Raw genomic sequence first — 17,734 nt, forward strand, 5'->3', positions numbered from 1 at the left:
GCTGAGTAGTGTTCTTGCTGTTCAGCAATTTAGGACAGTACAGCAAATGTGCACTTGAGTACATGGGATAAACCCAGTAAGGGACAGAATCTCTTAATCTCACATACATCCAAGTGAATGGAGTATTGAAGAAACTCTGAGTAGTTCCACTCCAGAACAGCTGGACTACTCTCTCAGAGCTTCACATCCAGAGCAGGGACCCAATACGAAAATGCTGTCCCATCTTTTCACATGCTAGCTTTGCCAAGGGTCTTGAGAAGGCCTCGAAATAATCGCATCACATCATAACGGCAACCAGCAAGAAGGAATGAAGAACGCAAGTTGCCAGAAATGAAGGGTTTGGTCATGTTTTGCTGCCATAAAACAGAAAGACAGATGAAGGAGTTTATAAAGGGGGAGTAATGCCACTGAAGAAGGTGGAGTTACACTGGAGTAAAATTTCCTCTGGCGAGAAAGCAATGTGGGAGCAGAACGAATCTACATAGTAGATGTGGCCACCACATTTCCAGTTATTTGAAATACCCTTTTAAAACTCTAAACACAATACCTGTAAGTGTTCTGGGCATTTTCTGCTCATTTCCAGGGGTTTATTTGAATCCTTTGATGTGTTTTGCAGAGCCACAGGGCATCTCCTGGGAGACTCCGGTGGAGGGCACAGTGAAGGGGGAGGCTCTAATAGAGTCGGACTTGGGAGACCAACCCCAGGAGCGGGAAGAGCACCAAGTACAGCTAAAACTAACCATCGAAGATTTTGTCCTGCACAAGATGCTGGGGAAGGGCAGTTTTGGCAAGGTAAGCATCAGGGGACTAGACACCACTGTATAGGTCTGCTTATTGGTTATTATGGCACCACATATCATGTGGTTTGAAGGCCACTTAGGAAAAACATCTCCAAGCCCTCAAAGAAGCCTTGCTCTGACGTGGCTGAGTCTTGAACTCGGTCATATCCTTGCCTAAGACAAAGATCTTCCTTGCCCTTCCCTCTGCGCCATTAGTTTGCTGTCTCATGAGTGCCCATGACAGGAGAGGAAAGCAGCCCAGTAAAGCTGCAACTTCCCCTTCTGTGCAGGTTGATGGGGCCTGGGTGTCCACAGAGAGCTGGTGGGAAAGATCTCTGTGCTGTTCCCCTTCATGGAGCTACTCCTGCCAACTTAGCTGAGCAAGCTCAGAGGGAGGCGGAAGCATTAGCTGAAAAGTTGAGTGTGGATCATCTCCCCTCTCCAGAGCAGCAGGTCCCCAGCTGGGAACGCTAACTGCTCTTTCCCAGCTCCTATCTGTGCTGGAGCGTAAAGCAAATTTTGCAACAGCCAAGAATTTGTGCTTTTGAAACAAGAACCACCTGTTTTCAGTGGATTCATTAATCTTGATGAATTGTGGATTGTTCCTCCTTCTTGCAGATGTCCCCTGGAACATGGGGGACTCATGTTACCCGGTGCCAGCGCAGAGCTGCATTAAGCAATTTCAGAGGAACTCACCATTGTATTTTCACAGTCAATAAGGAGAATGAGTATCGTTATGCATCGCATTGCTCAGATCCCACATCTTTCCAAGGTGGAAACTGTGGCTTAAAGAAGGGCTGATTTTTGCCTGCTAAGTGAGCTGAAGCAATTGCTGCAGCCAATTCTTAAACTGGTGAAATATTTGCTGTGTTGGCTTTTCACACTTGAAAATACTTGGCATGTCTACAGTTTGCACGGAAAGCAGAGCTGAGACATCTGAGTTAGAGCTAAGCCGGAATAACCCAAATGCCACAGCCCAGACTAACCCGGACTTAAGAGCATAGATGTCACAGAAACATTTATGTTGGAAGGAAGGGACCTCTGGAGGTCATCTAATCCAACCTGCTGCTCAAAACAGGTCTAATCAGATGAGGTTGCTCAGGGGTTTGTCCAGTCAAGTCTTGAACACCTCCATTGAAGCAGATTCTGTACCGTGCTTCAGCCATCTGTGTTAACGTGGGCTCTCCAAGCCTGCAAGCGTCTGCATCTCTCTGCGGTGCACCACGTGGGTGTGGAGAGGATGGGCTATTTCATGCCCTTCTGCGACAAACATCACCCACAAGTTTCCTGTGTAGGTGTTGCTCCTGGTGCCCTTACTTGTTTGGAGCGAGATTCACTTCCCCATAGAGGGGACAGGGTGTGCAGATCTCAGTGCCTGAGGGGTGTCTCCAGCTCTGCATGGACCAGGGAGGTTGAGGGCCAGACCCATGAGGAAGCCCCCTCTACATGATGTCTAGCATTGCCTACCTGCACCTTGGAAGTCACAGCACAAGTCACAAATGTACTGCGTTCCCCAGTTTCCCCAAAAGAACAGTGCCCTGCACAAAAACGGGGGTAAAAAGGGTGCCTGCAGCATCAGCACTGTTAGCATTTCTGGTCATTCACTGCAGAGACAGAGGGAGGCTCTAGGCTCTACTCTCTGTCTAGTGCCACAAAGTGAAATGCAGCAGTAGCCAAAAGGGTAAATAAAACTTTTGTCAGGGCTAAAACATGTCTGAGCTTACTCAGTAAATAGTGTCTGGTAGAGAACTTCAAAGACCTCTTTGATGAATCTTACGTGTTTATTCAGTCTATGGGAAACACTGTCGACAGGCTGTTAGCGTAAAGGTCGGGACTGGCAGTGCCTTCCAACGGAGACTTCTTTGCTCTGTGGTCTCTAGAAAACCCTTCTCTGCTGCTCCATGTCTCATTTTCCCTGCCCATAAAAATAGATAGAGGTCCTAATTCCTCTGGGATGTGTTTTGCTATTCTCAAAGAAGAAGTCCTGCAGAAGCACAGGGGACCCAGCCTGTTTGCTCAGGCCTCCCGCTAACTGGGAGGAAGGGGAGAAAGTCACATCTGATATAGATCAGTCTGACTACTGGTGGACATGGTCTTACACCTGCTGAGGATCTGGTGCAGGGCATTTGCATTTCACATGTTGACAAAGCAATATGCTATGTTTTGTTATTTGAAGTCAGAAAACAGGAAGTGTATCTCATGAGCATTTGCATAAAGATGGTTTCTGTTATCCGAAGTATTTGGCTCTCTGACATGTCCTGTCCACACAGGCAAGTAGCCCCTGCTCTTGTAAGCGTCAAGACCTTCTCATCCTTCCCCGGGGTTCAGCTTCATAAAACTATTCTGGTTGTGGGGAACAAACTCGAAGTCTACAAAGTCTTAATGGCAGAACTGGGCCTTAAACATCAGCTTTTTCAAGGTCTACCCCAGTGAATTCCCCAGAGCTCAGCTCCCATCCTCACGTGGCTGTGTTGCCAGCTCTGGGAGAAGAGCATCCCTCTTTCTGAGCAGCTGTTTCCACCCTAGGTGTTCCTCGCCGAGCTGAAGAGCACAGACCAGTATTTCGCTGTGAAAGCCCTGAAGAAGGATGTGGTGCTGATGGATGATGACGTTGAATGTACGATGGTGGAGAAGAGAGTCCTCTCCTTAGCTTGGGAGCACCCATTCCTGACTCATGTCTTCTGTACGTTCCAGACCAAGGTAAGACAAGGATCTGTCACCTTCCTCCAGCGGCTGAGCAGGCTTTGCTGAGATATGGATACTTGGTGAAGTACTTAAGCCTGCTAGATGTTAGGGAATAGCTTGGACATGGAGTAGTGCTAAGGGAAGGGATCTTCACGTTAACCACTTGGGAATTGGCTCCAGAAACTTCATCTACCTTCCCCACATTAACCTGGGGGGTGCATTTGAGGATTATGGCATCCAAGACTGATTGTGGTGGCTATGCAGAGACCCGCTATTAAAATCTGCATCCTGGTACCCTGGGCTGAGGGTGTGCAAAGGCCACATCCACAGCCAGGGTGCAGATGTGCCCATAGTGGTGTTATCTGAACCTCTTGGACCATGAAGCAGTACCTTTATGCTGCAACAACTAGCCTAGATCAGAGCTAACTCAAAAACCTCTATAAAGAATAAACATGCTCTCGTTCACTTTAGGAATCTTCTTTTCCCCCCGGTTACTGTTAAATTGCATCACTCTTCCTAATTCATGCAGGACCACTGGTGGTGAAGGCTGCAGTTCAGAGGCGCAGCACAAAGCATCTTCACCTGAAACCCTGCTTAGGACTCCAGTCCAAAACTGAAGTGACATTTAAGTAATGTATAAATCTTCAAGGACCTACATGGCAACAAATCACCAACTGATTAGCTTTCCAGAGCCTTTTCTACAACCACAACCAATCATCTTAACACTAAAGCACACACAAGGCTTTAGAAAAGGCATTTTTAGAAAAAAAATGATGGACAGAAATTTGAGAGATCGTCTTGTCTGTCCGACCTACTCAAACCACTCCTGAGAGATTCTTGCTATCCCTGAGCTCAAATTCAGAGCAACATCACTCTCTCAAGGCTGCTTGTTCAGGGTTTTGCTAGGATGCTCCCAGTCCCTGCTCAGTCCCAGAATTTAATGACACAAAACACTGCTGGGTGTGAGGTTAGGGCCTGCTCAGCAAGAGGCTCTCTGCTTCTGCAGGGTCAGGAGAAACAAATATAACCTCTGCGGTATATCCCAGTCACCCGTGGGATGTAGCACCTGTTTAAAGACAGATTAAATTTATAACAGGGAACGTTTGGGAACTGCCATAGGCAATGTGACACTGAGCCCAGGCATTCATGTTTAACCCCTTCGGGACTGTCAGTTAGGACAGCGAGTCCTGGGGATGGATCCTTGCCTGGAGAGGAAAAGATTAATTCTCTTTTTTGGGGGCTAGATTTCAGAGGAAAATATAAGTGACCCAACTCCAAAAGCAAAGAAAAGCAAGACTTAATTAAAATGACAAAATTTTCACAACAGGCAGCTCTACGAGGGAGCTTATACTTCAGGGAGAGCTGCTTGTGCTGTCTGTAAGTCAAGGTGCCCAAGGGCATGTTGACTGATGCCAGCGGTTGACTTGCATACAGCAGCAGAACCGCCTTGTCTGTGGTCCAGCCTGGTCCAACCCTGGTCTGGAAGCTGGAGGTCAGGTTCAGGATGGATCCAGCAGTGGCAGTCTGCAGCTCTGGTTTCAGGCAGTGCACGCATACTAGTGTCTGCTTCCCTCATGAGACGACAACAAAAAGATGACAGACCAAATGGAGTCATGTCAGGAGCCAGATTGGATTTACTGATCATTTAGTGGGGGGACTGTGCTTCCAGCTGCGGCTGAGGCAAGGAAAACCTGCAGGATGGAAAAGCAATGAGTGCCTGCAAAACCCATGGGTGCCACGCTCAAAAATCCAAGCGATCTTTTCCTACGCTCTCTTATGGGCGGCATCATAGTATTGTCCTCCTGACGTATAGAAAGCATCTCCATCCATCTCATCCCAAGTCAACATTGCCCCTTCAATGTTATTTGGTCTCTCCATTTTGCCCTCAAGTTCCCAGACAGAGAAGCCAGAATGTGGCTGCCCAGGCCAAAGCCGCTCTGGGCTGTGATTGATTTCTAGCTTATGTTTTTCTCTTCTGACCTTTGGAAGCCAAGCAGCGATCACTCAACACGTGAAAGTCATTCAGAGCAGGAGAGCTGTGACATGCCATGGGCAGTCCTTCACAGCTCAAAGGACAGCATGGTTCAGTCATAATATCTTTTGGAGCAATCACTTTAGAAGCCAGGGCACTGCTGTGTAGTCCCTCTCTGGACTTTAATATTGACAATTTGAATTTTCAATTAAAAAATTGAATTTTTTTTTTTTTTGAGGTTTCACTGGATAGATAAGTAGTTTCAAACAGAAATGCATGTGTCAATATGTTCTGAATCCCTGATGCTTTGACTCTTGAGGTTTCTGAGCTGCTTCAGGTACTGAGTGCCTCTGCAGAGGACAGTAAAACCAGGAATATTCCTACACTGAAACAAGAACCTCACTAGTCCCCATGTCTCCAGAGGGAAAAAAAAGTCATATAATCTGTTGACAGTTCTCTGAGCTCTGGGATGAGTTTCTTCCTGGCCTCAACCCAGGTAATCAGTGAATGCTGAAATATATAAAGCTTGACAGCCCTTCAGACAGGTTTTTGTAGGCACCAGGCCCCTAATGCTCCTTTTTATTCCTGCGGAGGCTGAACGATCAGTGCTTTTGAAACTCAGAATACTTGTCATGTGTTGCTACATGAGCATAAATTCAAGCACATGGGGTTTTTTTCCCAATCTGTTTTTGAACTTGACTGTTTTATTTTACTGCAGTAATCTTTGTATCCAGATATTCAGCCGACATAATTATATGGTGTGAATTTTAACAACAAGCTCAGAGAGCTATTCTGTTGTATTATGTTTAAAGGGACACTGTTATGTTAAAGAGGAGGAAAAACATGTTTATAATTCCATGAAAACCCAAAATCAGTAATGCCAAAACAGTGACTAGCATCCGAGTGCTTATGTTTTATTCTTCTTTTTGCATTTCACTGATCTTCTGTGATAAAAATAGGCTTTGCCTTTTCGAAAGTCATTTTTGTTTCTAACTGTTTCTTTGCTTCATTGACCAAGTTTTTATTCACACCTTTTACCTAAATTCAAATTAAGTCTTGAGGCATTTTGGCTTGTAGCACAAAATAGCAACACAGAAGACTATCTCAACTCAAAAGAGAAGTAATCTTTAATGCAATTTAAAAGCAAATGTTACAGTAACTTTTTTTTCTGCTTTACTAATGTATTATATCTTTTCAAAGTCCTGGTGGTGAGCCATTTTCACATCCTCTGTTATTTTAATGTGCTTAATACTGACTTCAAAAATCTCTTACATTGGCAGGAAGGAAAAAAGGATTGTAAATAAGGAGTGTGATCCTAATTGAAAAATTCTTAGGCTCTGAGGTGTTTTCCACGAGTATTTTCAGGAAATTTCTCATTAAAATATCTCCTCTGAGGAAACTGCAATTCCTGCAAAATTTTTTGAAGGGCAATTTCAGTTTTCATCTATCTTTGCCTTGCTGTCAGAGGGACAGGGCTGAATTATTTGACCTGAATCAGAGCGTGTGGGTTGGCACATGTGCATCTCACACCCGTTTGATGTTCGGCTCCACTGCTTGGTTGTGCCAAGGACCTTCTGAGCAGCCCTGGATCAGGCCCACATTCCTTCCCCAGGCAATGCAGGATCCTCTCTGACCACAGCACGGCTGCAGGATGCCCATGCATTGCAGGAAAAGTCATCCTGCAGGGCAGCGAGGTTGCAAGCCTTGACTTCCAGCACTGCTGAACCACTGAAGCACAACAAAGTATTGGACGGACTAAACCAAACACAGCGCTCTGGTCACAAAATGAGCATCCTAATTTTGGCGTTGACCAGGAAGGAAGGCTAAAGAAGAGAGTACAGGGCAATGTAGTGATTTTTCCCTTGTATAAACCATCCCATGCCTTAGTGTTCAGCCATTTGGGAAACACAATCTTGAAGCTACAAGGTTTCTAAGTCTCCATCCTCCTAGTGTTTTTGGGGGGATACATCAGCTTGGAAACATCTGATTGAAGGCTACTTGGCCAAATTTGAACCAGCTGATGGGAAAGTCAGGGAAGAATTGGGAAGTTTAGGGAGGCTTTGAGGATTTTGCCTCTTGCAACCAGCAGGCAGGAAAACTGGCAAGGTCTTATTCAGTCCTGGCCAAAATTTCAACATGGTTCAGTAGAAATAGCAGCGTCTCAGCAGAGCTTTGGGATTTCAACAAGGTTCTGCCAGAGAAGGTGTGAGCAGCTGTAATTATAACATCAAAAATATGAAGTCTTTACAAGACATTTCTAGGTGGTGTCAGCCCATGTGGTGTGAACAGGTGGAGGGTATTGGCAAGGAAAATAGAGGCCCAGCTAACAAGCATGTTTTTTTAAATGATAGATGATCGACATATTCAATACACATATTCTAATTTGCTTTTCTGTTGTCCAGCTCTGAGAAAAATCAACTCAAAATGCATTCAGCTTTGCCTGGGATTTCTAGAAGTCTGCAGTGTAGCTGCTCAGTTCTTTGGCCTGAAAAAAGTTGACTTCTTAAAATAAAAACATCAGTTTTTCCCCTATTTTTCAGCTGATACAATATTTAGGCTTCATAAATTTGACCACTTTTTGTTTAGTTTTTGGTCTGGCAATTTTTTTTATCCTCTAATATTTACAGAAGTTTTTATCCAGCCTTGAGAAAATTAGTCTTTTTCCAAGATCCCACCCGATACTGGTAGGGGAAGCCACTTTCTGGGGCTGACAGTAACTCAGTTTACAACTGTGAGTTTACCACTCTGCCTGCTCTGAGCTGTGAGGAAGGGTCCTAGGACCTCAGAACTCAAGTGAAGTGAGCTATTGACAGCCATGTCTGCACTTTTATGTATACATATGTATTTTTATACATGTGTATAAATATATTCATACGCTTTGTACCAAGTAGATGGGCACACAAAGCTAAGCATCCCAAATGAGCAGTTTAACATGCAGTCAAAAATGCCGACAGTGCAAAGATTAGAACGAAAAATAAAGTGTGAGATCAGGGACTGGACTGAATTATTTGACAGCTGTAAGAAATGCTGCCATCTCCAGAAGATAAACTGATATTACACAAGAGGAAAAAAAAAAGTCTTTAAACCAGAGAACAAAATTAAACCTGGGCTTGCTTTAATCTGTAACAAACAGGCTTTGCTCATCCCCAGATGGTGCAAATAGCGACATTAATACCTCATATGGTCACCTACTAGCAAGGACTGATCCTGCATTAGCTGCTCCTCATGGGAACAGACACAGTGAGGAGTGTGTGCATTCCTTGCTTTCCCACTGGATGGGATGCTGTGATGGGACTGCAACATTCAGTGGGTGGTGTGGTGGAGAAGGGCTGAGATGCCTTTGGCCCCATCTATCCCATGAAATAAAATAGATCTGAAGCACGGATGAGCACTCAGGCTGGACTGAGTTTTGTCTTACATTTTGTGAGACAAGAATCAGCTGCAGGAATTGCATGGTGTTAAACCTTTCACTTGGCAAGGGCCAACCTAATTCAATGGGCGTGCAGTAAGGTTAGGTCACTTAATCTGCATTGAGGAGCCTTCTCCACCTGCAGATATTTTTTTAGGGTAATTGCTCTAAATAAGGGTAAAGCCATACTATCCTGCAGCATTAATTATTCTGATATTCATCCTCCTGGAAGCCCTGGGAAGAAGAATTTTTGCTCTTCAGTAAATGGTGTTAAATTGTGTATTTGTATGTATGCAAGTGCTTTCAAATGCGAAGAAAACAAAATCTGAAAATCTCTGCAGAAAAGTGCTCTGGAGGGCTTCCAGCTGGTTTGAGGATTTTAAGAGCCTGTTATAGGATGTACCTTCAAAAGATCAATTTAAATACTGCCTGCTTTATACTCATTGTTTATAAAGTTGAAAGCATCTCTGATAGTGACTATTCATTCTCACAGCAGTTGCAGGCAGACCAGAAGCAGGTCGGTTTAACTCCTTCCCTGCCATGTCCTGGAGAGGCAGAGGGAGCAGGTGCCTCTGCAGAGAGGAGCTCAGCTCAGCCCAGGCACTGAGGGACTGATGGGGCAAGAAATTGAGTTCTTGCAGTAATGGGGATTGACTCGACTAGGGAACCCTGGTATTTTGTGTGCAGAATGCATACCTGTACCTGTCTAACTGTGTGTTGTACAACGTCATGTTTATAGTTCTGTCTGCTGCAGGAGCAGCATTTCATCCTCCCGCAGAGGGGTTTGTCACGTTCCTTCTGCTGCAATGGAGAAAGCCCCTGGAAGATGATCTAGAAGTAGGGAATGGCTATTATGTGGATGTCCTCAAGACAACGAGTGCCAACTATCCTGGGGCAGTGTCCATCGCTGAGTGCAGGAAATGCCTTTAGAGTCCTCCTTGAGCTCTGTGGTTGTAAAAGATGACCCCAAACTCTGCCATGAGACCAGACTTGTTCTGTTCCATTGTGTGAGTCTGGACCCGTGACCAGAAGTTTGGCTTGAGCATTTGCTACCTGAGGATGCTCTCACATGCGGTCAGCAAGTCGTCTGTCATCTGTCTGCAAGGCAGACAGGTAGGGTGAAGGTGAGGGGCTCTTCCCAAGCCTCCTTCAGAGCTCTGTAGGTCTCGGCACTGAGGAACAGCATTCCTGTTTTTTTTGCTTAACATGCTTGAGCTAGGACCATTGCAGGGGATAAAGGCATGACAAAGTCATGCCATCCCAGCTGCCACGTCTTGAGAAATACCCACTTAACCTACTCTCGCCCGCTCCAGGTACTGATAGACTTCAGAGCCTGGCAGTAGCAGGCAGGAGCCGTGAGATAACTTTCCCAGGACAAGAGGAAGCGTAGGTTGGAGCCTGTCTGCAAACATGTCCTCCGTTGACATTCTAACCTTTTAATGTCTAGCACACTGTTGAATTTTTGGTGATTTCAACCATGGGTTTTGCCACTTCTCATTTTTAATGGGTTCTGTGGCTGTGTAGATCTCAGGCTTGGAAGCTGTCTCCAATAATTCATTGCAGCTTGCATTGCTTAGTTACATCTTGCTACTCATAATTATGTACTTAGGGCTAATCTCAAGCAATTTTTCTCCATGGGCTGTTCCAGACAGCTGACCTTTGTAAGAAGCAAAGGCAACTTCCAAGTCTTGGAGCAGAAAACTCAGAGTGATGCCGTCTTTCTCTTCAGCAATATTTCTCTACCACTCTGTAGCACCTGGTAGACCATGAACTTCAGTATTAATCATGCCTAAGTCAAGTTTGTAGTCTTCAGCTTCATAGCTTTAGACAGCTGAGCAACTGAGTGCATATAATGATCTTTGGATGACAATTAATCTGAGGGGTTGTCCACCTTTTCTTTCCTCAGATGGCAGAAGGATGCTGCCAAAGTCCCCAATTTCAAGTTAGAGTCCCCAGTTCAATTAAATAGGTCCATCAGATGGTTGCTCAAATCCACGAGCAAGCAGAGCACGACTGCTGAATAAACGTGGACTTCAAGTTATGCTTAAAGGTGTGTGATAAGGTGTAGCCCAACTCAGTGCAGTTTTCAGGGAAACCCAGGGGTTTTCTCCTTCCCAGTCTACTGAAGCTGAGTCTGGCCCATGTGAAGACCCAGGAGTTTTCTTCTGTCGCAGTGTGATACATGCGGCTGCTGGTCTGTTGTTAACTAAACCTCATCACATCCCTGGGTACCTTCACAAGAGCATCTGTTCAAGTGTTTTCCTGAACGGGCTCCTGAGCTCAGATTGCTTCCAAGATCTATGCATTTCTATACTGAATTGCCCATCTCCACTTGGCCTTCTTACTTGCTTAAACTGACTTATGCGCACAGATGTCTACAGATGCAAGACCTTCGAACTGAAAACCTGCACCCGTTTGGTTTATTGGCAAAATTTGTATTCTTTCCCTGGGAGGCCAGATCTGGCCCTGTGCTTGTTGCATGACAGGTGGGGTTTCCAGCCAGACATCCATTTAAATAAGACTACTGTAATTAAAAGGATCTGGCTAAAGAAATTGCAAAAATTAGAGCAGACAGCTGTTATCTGAAAGGAACAAACACTGTTGTTTTTTTAAATAGCCAGATCTTGGCTTGCTGCCAGAGATGCTTACATTAGATCTTATGGATAAAAATCTGCCTTTGACTGTTAAAAATATAAGTGAAAAGAACTCTATTTCCCGTCCCCCAAAAAACTGATGGGCAATACGCAACAAAGGGAAGATATTCATAACTTTAACATAGCCTGGAGGTGACTAACTTCAGATGTGTACAGAACAGAGAGAGGCTTTTGAGAAAAAAAAAAAGTACTGCATCCATTTTATTTTATCCATGCATTTATGCACAAAAGCTGAGATTCCTGAAACAGAAGATTAAACTGGGAGCATAACTTATTGCACAGATACTCTTCTTGCAGAAAAAGGCACCCCTCCTGCTTTGTAGGTGCAATTCAGTGTGGAAGGAATTGGTCTGAATCAGCCTCTAGCTTCTGGGGGGGCCTGGTGGTGAAGTTACGGCTCATGAAGCAGCAAGTGGATCAATGTGGTGTACATCAAGGATTGGAAAGGAAACTTTGATGATCTGTTCTGCTCTTTATTCAATACAGAGATTCCCACCATCTTCCTGCGTACCAGGAGGAGAGTTTTCCACTGCCTTCATAGAATGGCTGATGGTTGCATGCAACTGGGGACAAAGTCTGGATCTTTTTTCCGGTCTTCTCTGACATGCAAGCACTCAATGGGCATCCAGAAATATGACTAATTTATGAATTTTTCCCCTAGCAAGTTACATCCTATCTTATTTAATAGAGCAGCTCCTAGGCTTAAAATCAAGCATGTGCTCAGAAGAGGTTGCAGCATCTGGCCAGTGTCTTTGATAACTTGAAAAGATCAGACCCATGTGCGTCCACGAAAGATGTGCAGCAATGCAGGTAACACCAGCTTGAGATCACTCCACTGGATGGATAATACACTGGGAACCAGAGAAGACCTAGGATTTACTTCTGCCTCTTCCACTAGTCCCCCAGGAAGCTTGTCCATCTGTCCTTCTGTTATGCAGGCACTGTAGAATTACTCATCCCCTTCTACTGAGCCTTGAGGTCTGCTGGTAAAAATCAATTGCAGCAGCTGGTTATTAAGTGGATTTGCAATGTTTGCTAATGCTGTTTATACAAATCAGGGCAGAGGGGGTGAGTATGGACTCGGAAAACAAAGAGGAGAAATGAGGAATCTGAAAAAGAAACTGCTTTCTTTCCAAAACCCTGACTGTAATCTTTTCCTTCCTCTTTTTGAGTGCTTTCTGGGCTGGGTTTTGGTTGGGTTGTTTTTTTTTTTACTTTTATCTCACCCTTCCCCACCCCTTATTGTCACCTTGTCTCATTTTCTAGGAAAACCTCTTTTTTGTGATGGAATACCTCAATGGAGGAGACCTCATGTTCCATATACAGAGTTGTCATAAGTTTGACCTTCCCAGAGCAACGTAAGATGTTATTATTACTTTTTGGCTTGCAGATCGCACACATGGTAGAAGCAAAGGCAGCAGCTGCAGACACCAGAGATCTTGATTTTATTCCCACCTCTGCTACTGTCCTGTAGAGGAAACCTTGGGCAAATCATTTGACCTCTCTGCACCTTACCCAGCTGCAAAGTGGGGATAATGCCTGTGCTGGAAGCAGAATCACTCTCTAGCCCAGCTCTCTCCAAACTGAACAAAACAGACATCAGCCCAGCTCAACGATGGACTTGAAGCAAGTCACTTCCTCTCCCTGTCCTCTTTCCCCTCCCACAGAAGGCTTTTTAAAGCCCATCCACACAGCTGATTTCAGTCAGACGTGACCTTGCTTTGCATTCTTGGTCAACCAGGGAAGCTATTTCTGTCTGGAAGCATTACAGATGCTGCTACACCCTCGTCAGCATTGCCTCTGCCTGCAGGCTTATCCTTTAGCCTGCAAACCAGGGACCTCCTTCTAGCCTGTGACCTGGCTCCCGTATTGTGCGCTAACCTCAGCATAGTCCCACAAACATTTGTTCAGAGCTGAGAGCTGAGCTGGATAGAAGCTGTCCCTTAAGCTGCCCTGCTTGCTGAATTAGTCCCCTTCCCAGGACTGAAGTCCCTGAAACAGAGAGAGGCTCCAGAGGGACCATTCAACCCAGCTGAGACCTACCTCTGGAAGTGCCTCCACTGTCTATAAACAGCCCCAAGCACACCTAAGATCTTATTTACATGGCCCATGGATGAGGGTCATGTTAAAGCAACCTACAGGTGTCTGCTGTGGATTACAGCAGCCCTGGGGTTGCTCTTTGTTGCACTCATTGAGTTCTTGCTCAGCCCATAATTGGAGGCCCCAGTAACAACATCGTGGACCCAACCTCCACCCCAGATTTACCGCTGTCAAAGAAATCCCACAGATGCATTTTCAGCCATCTGTGGAACCAAATATCTTGTTCTTTACAACACTGGGTGGCCTGTAGCCAAGCTGCAGGACGTGCACAAGCTGAGGTTCCTGGTCCAGTGATCAGAGGTGAAGCTGTTGTTTGTTAGAAGTAATGAGATTTTTCCCTTTTTCCTTTTAAAGTTCGGGGGGGGGGGAAGAGAGAAAACCTATCAAAAGTGCAAAAGGTAAATTTAAATAAAAAATTAATACACCATCAGGGAGTTAAAAATGTATTTCACTTTGATTAAAGTAAATAGATGAATTAGAATAAATGAAAGGTGCTTTTAATCCTTCTGTGAGTAAAAGGTATTTTAAAAGTCAATATTGAAACTATCAGAATTAATTTTTATTTAATAATTTAAAAAAAACCAGCAAACCCTCATTTATTTCAGTGTTTAATTCGATGATTTATTCAAAAGCATTTAAATGTTCAGAATTAAGGGCCAATGCATTGAAGACTGAGGGAGCAGAGCTGTGCAAGACCGGAGGGGCTTACGATCCTGCAGTTACATTCTCTTCTGGGAGAGCACTCTCATTGTGAATGGTGCTTCAGCCTTATGCTGCCTCTTTCCATCAGGATGTGGTGTTGTCCTTTAGGCAGAACTGTGTTGAGAACAAAGATCTCAAACTCGAAAAGACTCCAGAGAAAAGCCACTGAGCTGCTAGCTAGTTCATATCTTGGAGAAAATTTCAAAAGCAAAGCATAAATCTGAGCAGTGGTCTGTTTGACAAGCCAAGGAGACTGTCTGTGGTCCCCAAACCCAGATGCCCACCTGCCTGTCCCCTTGCCGGGACTGCTCCACTCTTTGTGCAGCAGCTACTGAACATTGCAAATTATAGCTGCTCTTTTGAGGTCTGAGGCATTAACTGTAATTTGCAGTTTGCAGTCTGGCGCATCACTGTAAATTATTGATTTGCTTTAAATATGTAAATAAGGGAGAGGCACAGATACCAGCCGGTCTGCCTTCTTTGCGACACGGACCGTATCTTGAGGTGAGGCAGGGTAGGCAGTAGGAGCTGTGTGATGGTTTTTTTGCTCCACAGTTGATCTGGAGACATCCTTGGGCACTGAAGCACATGTCCTCAGAGTCAGTCACATATAGAAAAAAAAATGCAGCTAGCCATGCAGCGTGACTTCCAAATCCCTGAAGATGAGTAGGCTCCAAATTCCTACCATTTTGCAAAGTGGGAGTTGGGCTGCTAGCCATGTGGCTTGCTTTTGGGAATCTCACATCATCCATCAGTTACCTGTAAAACTCAGTTACCCCAAGCCTTCTGGGAACTTAAGGAAATTTTGGCCTCTGTGGAGACAAAGTTTCCATCTTTTGGGGTCTAGTTGAAAGCCCTGTTCTAACTTGCATCCGTCCTAACTTGCACCTTCTGTCACTCAGGTTTTATGCTGCTGAAATCATATGCGGGCTCCAGTTCCTCCATTCCAAGGGCATAATATACAGGTAATTTGACTGTATAGTATCTAATATGCTAAACCTTTTCTGCTTTCCCTGCAAGCACTAATGGTAACCGAGAGACTGTTGCTTGGATATACTTACTGGTATTGCATTTCAATGCAGATTTCCTTTTTACAGAGTCTGGCTGTTTTATTTGGAAGAGATAGTGTAGAAAAGGCAGTTTTGAGACCTTTTTGAGAATCCAGTCCTATTTCAGTTAACATTAAAACAAGCTCTTTGATGCATTACACTCGGTCATTCATACAGCACCCAGCATAGGCACCCAGTTTAAGCTTTCCATGTATGAGGGTATATCAGGTCAAGCTAGCCATGAGAAACTTGGTATATCTGCTGTACTGGTTACCCTGGGACAGTGGTGACAAGCTCAGCTCAAAAGTAACAACAGCAGGGAGACAGTAATATACCTTAATTTGGGGGTTATTTAACAGGTCTGCTGTGCACAGTTCCATGGGGAAATGGGATTCATCTCACCTGCCATCATGAATCTGAGCTAGCTACCCAAGCTCTTCTTGTAGTAAGCAGAGGAGTGGGCTTTTTTAGGTTCTTCAAACCTGTGTTAGAGTGTGTATGAGAAGTGCCCATTTCTACCAGCAGGCTCTACAGGGAGTCGATGGGGACTAGGTGGGACACTGCAGGCAGCTGCACTCAGAAGGGTCCTTTCCCAAAGTTACTGGTATAAACTTATTCCACAATGCATCAATCTATCAAATCCCGAGGGGGAGAAGTCCTCTACTACAAAATTGCCCATTCCAGCTTCTGCTTGACTTCCCTAGGAGCTTCAAAGTTATGCACGGATGCTTTGATCTAATGCACAAGTGTTGTGCTTTAGACCTATATAAAAGGACAGAGACAAGACGGGAGCAAGAAGGGCTGCAGAAATCAGGCCACAGTCTGCTTTCCCATGACCAAAAGGAAGAACTGAATTTCTGGGGAGCTCTAGTCCAGCTCATTTTCATGGCAAAGTTAGTTACTACATTGCAGCTTTCTGTAAAAGCAGGAAGCAAGTAGCTTGTCACAAACAAATGAGAAAGCTCACTAAAGCAACAGTGTTTCCTGAAACCAAAATGAGCTTATTTCAATGTTTGTCATGTAGTGTGAACATTAGAACAAATGCTAAAAGTGAATGGCTTGTTTACAATCCACTCTCCCATTAAAATGCAAGCTTTGGTTCATATAAACTCTCCTTATTATTAATTACTAGTACTCATGTGGGAGCCATTTATAGTCTTTATTGACCAATGATGGTGACTGCGTAAACACGGGATCAATATCAATGACATAAAGCTAAGATGATCTCTGGGGTCTCAGCAAGTTTCTGGCTCTAATTATTGTTCTGGATGACTGAAAGGAAACATTTTCTGAAGTGCCCAAATCACTTAGCCAAGTCTTCATTTTTACTCAGACTTCTCAGAAAAGTTGATTAAAAATATCTGCAGGATATTGTGCGTTTGTGGCAGGACTGTAAATGCTGACATTTTGTTTATAATTTACATTTTTATTTGGAATTTCTACACCAGTGGTGTGTCAGGGTTTGGGACCCGCTTCCTCATGAAAGGAGAGAGAGGTTTAGAATCTGGAGCCTTGGGAAATGTAGGCAAATTGAGATAGCTAGACATCGGGGACAGGAAGAAATAGCTCATTCCCAGGAGTCTGTGCAGCATTTCTTTGGATACCAAGCTTGGAGAGAAAAGATTTAACCAGTCCTACCCCTTTTTCCTTTTTTTATTGAAGACAATGACAACAAGGTCAGTTGAGAACGCACAGCCATCAGCATCTCAGTCAGAGCTAACTAAGCATTTAGGAAAGTGAATAGAAATCATTTTTGAAACTACATCACTTGCGATGTAGTAAGAATAATGAATCCAGCTGTTCTGTCTCATGCACCCACGTTTGGAAATGTTGGCTTAAATTTTAATGAATGAGCAGAGGCATTTTTGGCAGAAACTCCAATCCCTGAAGCCAATGAGTTTGAGACTCATCAAAATAATGAAAGCGAACTGTAGGTGATGGGGTTTTTGTTTTGCTTCGATCTACCAGATGAATAAAAGCAGTGCTGGCAGCCAGAGATTGATCTCAATGGTGTAACTAAAATAAGTCATTCCAGCTGGAAATTGTGACAACATGAGTGTCTGCCACTTGGAAGGCAAATGTCTCGGTTGTCTCTATATTTCTTTTTGATTGATGACTCCCACTTTTTCTTGGGCCATATTCTAGCAGCAATGAACAATTTCCCCATGACAACAATTTAGCGTGTAGACACTGGGAGGTCCCCCCACCCTGACTGGGACCTGGCCGAACCAAGACAAGGAGCTTTGCGTAGAGGGAGGCTGAACAGCCATCTTTCCTGCAATTGTAGGCGATTATCTCAGGAACATCATGCATTAGAAATTACCTTCTTTGAGGGAGTCAGAGCCACTTCTGAAAAAAACACATTGTAAAAGAGTTGTCACTGG

The 17,734-nt window shown here is 44.4% G+C and overlaps 1 protein-coding gene across 2 annotated transcripts in view; it reads left to right on the forward strand.

The window, feature by feature from the left end:
* The window catches only part of PRKCQ (protein kinase C theta), a 63,887-nt gene that overhangs the window by 34,168 nt on the left and 11,985 nt on the right, over positions 1–17,734 (forward strand). For both annotated transcript variants that reach the window (XM_052790363.1, XM_052790362.1), the window contains exons 13-16: positions 617–792; positions 3,306–3,479; positions 12,766–12,857; positions 15,204–15,266. In XM_052790363.1, the coding sequence (XP_052646323.1) occupies positions 617–792; positions 3,306–3,479; positions 12,766–12,857; positions 15,204–15,266 (505 nt within the window). The remainder of the gene's footprint in view (positions 1–616; positions 793–3,305; positions 3,480–12,765; positions 12,858–15,203; positions 15,267–17,734) is intronic.

Source organism: Harpia harpyja, chromosome 6 (assembly GCF_026419915.1).
Source record: "Harpia harpyja isolate bHarHar1 chromosome 6, bHarHar1 primary haplotype, whole genome shotgun sequence".
Taxonomy (NCBI): Eukaryota; Metazoa; Chordata; class Aves; order Accipitriformes; family Accipitridae; genus Harpia; species Harpia harpyja.